This window comes from Anopheles nili, chromosome 2 (assembly GCF_943737925.1).
Source record: "Anopheles nili chromosome 2, idAnoNiliSN_F5_01, whole genome shotgun sequence".
Lineage (NCBI taxonomy): Eukaryota > Metazoa > Arthropoda > Insecta > Diptera > Culicidae > Anopheles > Anopheles nili.
Window position 1 is genome coordinate 57,160,102 of NC_071291.1, and position 7,270 is coordinate 57,167,371.

At 42.9% G+C, this 7,270-nt stretch overlaps 2 protein-coding genes across 2 annotated transcripts; both read left to right on the forward strand.

Annotated features, from left to right (window-relative positions):
* The first annotated feature begins 2,996 nt into the window (after nucleotides 1–2,996).
* LOC128731133 (selenide, water dikinase 2-like) lies at nucleotides 2,997–4,404 on the forward strand. The gene is made up of 3 exons (XM_053824231.1): nucleotides 2,997–3,177; nucleotides 3,242–3,605; nucleotides 3,675–4,404. Exons 1-3 carry the CDS (start codon nucleotides 2,997–2,999, stop codon nucleotides 4,243–4,245), a joined length of 1,116 nt encoding a protein of 371 aa, XP_053680206.1. The 3' UTR covers nucleotides 4,246–4,404.
* Nucleotides 4,405–5,039: 635 nt separating this feature from the next.
* LOC128731022 (AP-1 complex subunit mu-1) lies at nucleotides 5,040–7,004 on the forward strand. The gene is made up of 3 exons (XM_053824117.1): nucleotides 5,040–6,083; nucleotides 6,163–6,288; nucleotides 6,361–7,004. The coding sequence occupies exons 1-3, from the start codon at nucleotides 5,040–5,042 to the stop codon at nucleotides 6,457–6,459; spliced, it is 1,269 nt and encodes a 422-aa protein (XP_053680092.1). The 3' UTR covers nucleotides 6,460–7,004.
* Nucleotides 7,005–7,270: the final 266 nt, after the last annotated feature.

A 7,270-nucleotide genomic window follows, 5' to 3' on the forward strand; every position in this document is an offset into this window, starting at 1 on the left:
GGCCAATACCATGTCGCTAGTTTGTAGTACGATGTTTCAAACGACCGATGGGCTGAGAAAAGCAGCCATCGTTTTTGTGTTGCGGCGTGTACGATAGTTAATTTAACGCAAACAAGCAACATTCTAGGAGCGCTTGGGACGCTGTGCGCACTTACTCTGAAACACAAGGGTAGCTGTAAGACGTCGGTCCTTTTTCGGCTTGCGCTTTGAAACGCGGTTGCTTTCAAACGACAATGTTACGCCTGCTCCTGTTGCGGAACAATGTAGTAAACCGCACTGAGAAACTCGACGGCGTTACAAAGTAAAATCTAAAAGTTAGAGCTACTTCTAAAGGGCTGGAAAAGTGGCAGAGAGACTTAAGAAAAAGAACCTATTACTTTAGCGATTTCCCAAGAACTCCCAGGGAAACGTCATACGACGGTGTAATTTTGTGAGGTTACAACAAGCAAATGACGTCATTTGCAAGCTAAAGGGAATTCTAAATGTTCTCCAAAAGACGTGCATGTATTCTCAGTACCAACCATCAAGAACTTTGCATCGTTAGCAATCAAATCCGTGTGGTATCAAGATTCCAAGCATTAAACGCTACCGAAGAACGAACCCACGAAGCTTATTCAAATACATGTTGCTGCGAGGAGCGAATTCGGCTGCCTCGCTTCAGCATCGATGAAATACGGCACGCAATCGACACATGTATCGGGATCGCGTTTTCGGGCTCGGGCTGATTGCGAGCCACAAATTTAATTTCATCATAACCCACCCACGCGGTGCTGACGCCCGCACGGAGGTGTGCACTAAATTAACGATTAATTAATTATTCACTGCCCCAGCAGTGCTATTAGCATACGGTTCTACTGCATCCGTGGCCGATTCGATGACGCTCCTTTGCGTTGTTGGTTAGGCGAGAAAAATCTTGAATAATTCATACCCCCACCGCGTGGGTTGGTGTCGATGAAAGTGTTGCAAAAGCGGTGCTAATTAAAGGTCGCATCATGTGTGCCTATTTCTGTGTCGATTCTGTGCTCATAGCACACTCATAGCATAGTCCTTGCGGGATAGGACGTTGATTTTATCCGATGCATTTATCAGTTGCTAGAAACAGGAATTCCCTTAACTCTATTTGAAACGACAAACTAAAAAGACAGTTTATAATGTAAAATTTTTGCTTTTCATGTTCTCTAGAAAAGAAAGATCAAAAAAAATTCATGGAAAAAACATTCGTTATCCCGATGCAATGAAATGCATTCATACAACGAAATGCATATCATTTTTGAATAATTTTTCATTCCATGACGATCGTGTTGAAAAAAAACTTGACTTTCCGAAAAGTGCTGCGGGTATGTTTACATATTTAAATTCCGGAATTTAGCATGCAGCATCGTAAATGCACTCATCCTTTGCCGGTAAAAAATGGCTATCCCAACGGGCGGTAGTTATTAATGCATCCGGGACAAATCTCACCCTGGAAGCTCTGATTTCCCTAATGGAAGCGTTTGTAATGGTCTCATCCTCGGCTAACAAACTTAGCTTTTTTCCTCATTTTCGTGAATAAAATTCAGCACTTTTTCCACAGTTCGCCGTAAATTCACTGCTTCGGTGTGACATATTCGCGCGATGGAATGCATCACTACGGTGCATAAATCAGTGCGCAGCGGTAAGCACACCGGAACGGACGAAACCCGAGACGCCACGAGGCGTGAAGAACCGTTCTGAAAGTTCGTTGTGAAAAAAAAACCATTCATTACAATAAAAATCCCGGAAAGAAATGCACTAAGAACTTTAGCTAAGATTTGCCTTGCATCTGCTTGCGGGTATTCGTTTTTCGTTGTATTTCTTGACAAAGGTTTTCTTCGCGCTGGGCCAATCGTTACGCGTTGTTCGTAAGTTTTCCGCAAGCTTGAAGTTTGGCGCCGACGGTGCGCTGATCCGTGTCGAGTTTCCACACCGTCGGAACGCTTTTCGCGTTGCAGCGCGCATTCTGGTTGAACGTCATCGCTACTCATGCATGCGAGCGAGACGAATTACTAGCAGGAAACTTTTCACGGATAATAAAATCCTGCTTCTTGCGGACAGTTCTCCCCAGCCCTATTTCAACTGGAATGGATTTGCATACCCTTACATTGCAAACCTTACTTGCTACTACTTTAAAATGTTCACAATTATGTGATTAGGTTAATGCATCTACTATAATCAATTCTATAACTTAAACTAATAATAATTCAAATTTTGATTTAATTATTTGCGTATGTCCTGCAGGTACCTTTAAATTAAATTTCAAATTATTAAAATAGCAATTAATGTTGCATACTCAGTTTTAACGCTAAAAGTCTTGACAATTAAAACAATTACAAAAACAGACTGTTTGAAATAAATTCAAGCTTTTTCATGTTTGAAATAAATTTCAGCTTTTTCAGAAGAAAATTGCTCTAGACTAGATTGCCTGTTTCTAGTAATTGTTAACGACCTGCAAAACTTGAAAAGAAGTTCGATAATTGAAGGCAATTGCAGGAACATTTTAGCGTGTCTAACATACTAGAAAAATATCGTATCATATCGAGTAACTTTTTATTCACTTTTTTAACAACTTATAAGTGAAAAAATACATTTTTGAATAGCCGTAAATTTTGTACCACGTGGATCTGTTAACTCGTGATTGGCTTGGGGCAAGTATAAGCTATAGTATTATGAAAATGTTTAGTAGAGTATTTATAGAATTAACATAAGATGGTACCATCCTCATGAAACAAAATACATTGTTTTATAGCTTAAATGTTCATATTTCTTTTAAATATTTTAACCCAGATGCATTGAAACACGATTCGCCTTATGGATACTATTATTGTGATCCGGGATAAAAGCTGAGCTGAATTCACGCACCACACGAGATTAGCAACAGGTGTTTTCTATTTTGCTGCTAGCGGGGCCGTATTTGTTATTTTTATTTTCAAGTGCGTGGAAGCAAAACCGCATTGTGCTTGTGATTCGTGCTTGCAAAAATGTTTAAGCCGGAAAGTTTCGGGCTTAGCCCGGAATTCCGGTTAACTAAGTTCTCTACGCTACGAGGGTGAGGGTCGAAAATTCCTCAAGATGTCTTAAACCGACTTCTTGCAGGAGTGTACGGAGTACAATTAGCTGATAAGGCAGAGGAGCAGAAGAATGACCCCACGGAGGGTGTAGGTAAGATTTTATGGGTTTTCTCGCATCTTTGCCAGCCGATTCTTAATGTTACGCAACCTTACAGGCATAGGATTGGATTCATCTGTAATAGCGCTGAAACATGACCTTTTCTTGGTGCAGTCTGTCGATTTCTTTTACCCACTCATCGATGATCCTTTCACGCTGGGAAAGATTGCCCTGGCAAACGTCGTCAGCGATGTGTTTGCCGTGGGCGCTACACAGATCGATCAGATAAAGCTTATTGTTTCGGCACCGACCGAGTTTACCGAACAAGAACGTGACGTGGTGGTGCCAATGGTGATGAAGGGATTTCTGGAAGCCGCAAAGGAATGCAATGCATCGGTAAAAATAGGAAGTATCACTGAAAATCCATGGTGTATTATTGGTGGAGCTGCATCGGCTGTATGCCACCGCTCTGAATTGATAATGTGAGTGATAAGAGAATGTGCTAGTTCGGCGCAAAGTTGATAAAGATGTATTTTTTTAAATATTCTCAGGCCGTACAACGCACAAGAAGGAGATGCGATCGTACTTACAAAACCATTAGGCATTCAGTTGGCCACGAATGCTTTCATTTGGTTGAACGAAAAGTCCGAAAATTGGACGAAATTGCAGGAGCGGTTTAGCGAGGCTGACATAGAAGAAACATATCGCATCGCATTGGAATCGATGTCTCGGTTGAACAAAACGGGAGCCGAACTGATGCGAAAGCATGACGCACACGCTGCCACGGACATTACTGGTTTTGGTATTTACGGTCACGCAGAAAATTTGGCATCGTTCCAGAGAGCCGCAGTCGATTTCCACCTTGACTTGCTTCCCATCATCAAGAACGTTCGTGAAATTGCCGAGGTTCTCAACAGAAGCACAAAGCTGCTTGCCGGAAAGGCAGTGGAAACTAGCGGAGGGTTGTTAATTTGCTTGCCTAGCTCTAAAGCAAAGGCATTTTGTGATGAATACAAAAGCGTTACATGTCACGATGCGTGGATCGTTGGATGTGTGAAGAAGGGAAATCGATGTGTGCAGATGAATCCAGATTTAACATACTTATCGGTAGGGGAGTCTTGAATTGAAATGGATCGCATCGGTTGAGTGCGATGATTCAAGCGTATGAAACGAATTTCGTAAAGGCTGCAAATGCTGGGGAATTTGTGAAAGTTTTCTTGAATCAGCGCAGTCGTTGATGTCGATTTGTTTTCATTACAATAAAAGAACGCGTTATGAAATTTAAAACAAATATGATTCATTGAAAAATTAAATTCACCACAATTTATTCACCATAGAAGTTCAGGCATGTACAAGCGAAGGCGCCATTCTTTGACGTTTAGGTGAAAACAGCCCTCACGTATATCCAGTGCTGTCACAGTGACATTTTGTGACAGCAAAAACTGATGACTGGTTTCGCTTTCGGTGGTCAATAATGTCGAAAACCTGAAAATTTAGATCTATTTATCACTATAATCCGTGTAATTTTCCAACATAATAACAGCGTTTTTGAGCGAGTTGGTTCAGAAGCAGATTGTGTGATCCAGGTGGGTTTATAGAAGGTAATAACAATGGGAACGAATGCGTATTGTTATTGGTTGTAATTAGATAAAGCTCTTCGCTACCCGACAGGTATCTGAATTTCCTTTATCAGTGATAAGAGCTTATTTTAACACAGGGGAGCAGTCAAAAGATGCTCATAATGTTGAAATGCGGCTATGCTCACCTGTGCGCTGTATGCTTAGTGTTGATCAGTGAGCATGAGCTTCCCCAATGTAGTTGCAGGGCGTGGATACACAATACGAAGGTTGCTACTGCCGAAACTAATTAGGTTGATCTTATCGTTGCATTGCAGGTGACAACCGTCAGTTTCAACAATGTCCTCGTCGGCAATTTTCATACTCGACGCAAAGGGAAAGGTGCTGATATCGCGCAACTATCGAGGCCACATCGATATGGGTGTGATCGATAAGTTCATGCCGTTGTTGATGGAAAAAGAAGAAGAAGGGCTAATAACACCGATCCTCCAGACGCCAGAATGCACGTTTGCGTACGTGAAAACGAACAATCTGTATCTTGTGTCGGTCACCCGGAGCAACGCCAACATCGCGCTGGTGTTTGTTTTCCTCCACAAAGTGGTGCAGGTGTTCACGGAGTACTTCAAGGAGCTGGAGGAGGAAAGCATACGGGACAATTTCGTGGTGATTTACGAACTGCTGGACGAGCTCATCGACTTTGGCTATCCGCAGACGACGGACAGTAAAATCTTGCAGGAGTACATCACGCAAGAAGGCCACAAGCTCGAGATACAACCGCGTATTCCGATGGCGGTGACGAACGCCGTGTCGTGGCGCTCGGAGGGCATCAAGTATCGCAAGAACGAAGTGTTTCTTGATGTAATCGAAAGTGTTAACCTGCTAGCGAATGCTAACGGCAACGTGTTGCGAAGCGAGATCGTTGGCGCGATAAAAATGCGCGTTTATCTGTCCGGCATGCCCGAGCTGCGGTTGGGGCTAAACGATAAGGTGCTATTCGAGAGCACTGGCCGGGGAAAGTCCAAATCCGTCGAGCTGGAGGACGTAAAGTTCCACCAGTGCGTGCGATTGTCCCGATTCGAGAACGATCGCACGATCTCCTTCATTCCACCAGACGGCGAGTTCGAGCTGATGTCGTATCGCCTCAACACGCACGTGAAACCGCTGATTTGGATCGAATCCGTTATCGAGCGCCACGCGCACAGTCGCGTAGAATACATGATCAAGGCGAAGTCACAGTTTAAGCGCCGGTCTACTGCAAATAACGTGGAAATCGTCATTCCGGTGCCCGCTGACGCCGATTCACCCAAATTCAAGACTACGATTGGCAGCGTAAAATACGCTCCCGAACAGAATGCCATCACATGGACGATCAAGTCATTCCCGGTGAGTATAAAATGCCGTATGATCAATTTCGGGAGATTGTTTTGGATTTTATACTAATACGATTCGTTGTTTGTTGTAGGGTGGAAAGGAATACCTTATGCGTGCACACTTCGGCCTCCCCAGCGTCGAATGTGAGGACAGCGAGGGCAAACCCCCCATTCAGGTCAAATTCGAAATTCCATACTTCACTACATCTGGCATTCAGGTATGTTCGGATCGACAGAAACTAGCCATTTGTATCTACTACAGCACGAAATGTAAAACCATCTATTTTTAGGTTCGATATCTGAAGATCATCGAAAAGAGTGGCTATCAAGCATTGCCCTGGGTGCGATACATCACCCAGAACGGCGATTACCAGCTGAGAACAAACTAATGCGTCATGCGGTGCCTGAAGTGTAATTGTTAAGTTTCTCCATTTCCTTCAACGCTAGCAAAACCTTCCCGCACCGTATCGATTCAGTTGGCGCGATGTTGCCGTTCTGCCGCCCTCAAAGCAACCACCATTTAGTCGTCCTTCCGTTGGTGACCGCTGACGGTGATCATGTTTAGTACGGTACGGTGTGCAGTATTAACGTAGCGATTGCGTACAGTAGCTGCTGTCAAAGACACGTGGAAGTCATACTTTCCTGATTAGCGACTTATTTGCTTTTAGCACCTTTCTGTCCATCCATCGATGCTTTATCGTAGCGCTCTGTTAGAGTGCTTTTTTTTAATTATTACGTTTTTCATCAAATTTCTGCTTTTCCGGTGTCGTCTGAATGTTTAGTTCTTTTCGCTAGCGCGTTTCATTCGCCGCGGCAGATACGTTAAAGTGGGATTCGTTTGTCCCGTCATTCTTCTTGAAAAGTAGTTGAAAATTGTATTTTACGTTCCACTTTAACCATCCTGTAAAACAACCATGTAGCACATAAAAATAAAGTAAATTAAAACCAATCAGGTTGTTGTTTTTAACGAAAGAAACGCGTTGAATGCAATCGATGTTTTACGGTATAATATGGCAGTTGTTGAATGGCAATGGGTAGGGAATTGAATGCTTTATATGACGCCATACAAAAGAGCGAATGAAATGTTTTAGTATAACAACTGGCGTAAAGCTACCAGAAAGCTTACATTTATGAAGCACCAGGCGTCTCCATTGCATCCATGCTTCATTGATCTTTTTTATGTCGGCATTTTAAATAAAT

Excerpts from the sequence above, each read along its gene's own strand:
- LOC128731022 (XM_053824117.1), top strand. The coding sequence starts at position 5,040 with ATGTCCTCGTCGGCAATTTTCATACTCGACGCAAAGGGAAAGGTGCTG. Across the intron at positions 6,084-6,162 it reads GGACGATCAAGTCATTCCCG|GGTGGAAAGGAATACCTTAT; the intron begins GTGAGTATAAAA and ends TGTTTGTTGTAG. Across the intron at positions 6,289-6,360 it reads TCACTACATCTGGCATTCAG|GTTCGATATCTGAAGATCAT; the intron begins GTATGTTCGGAT and ends ATCTATTTTTAG.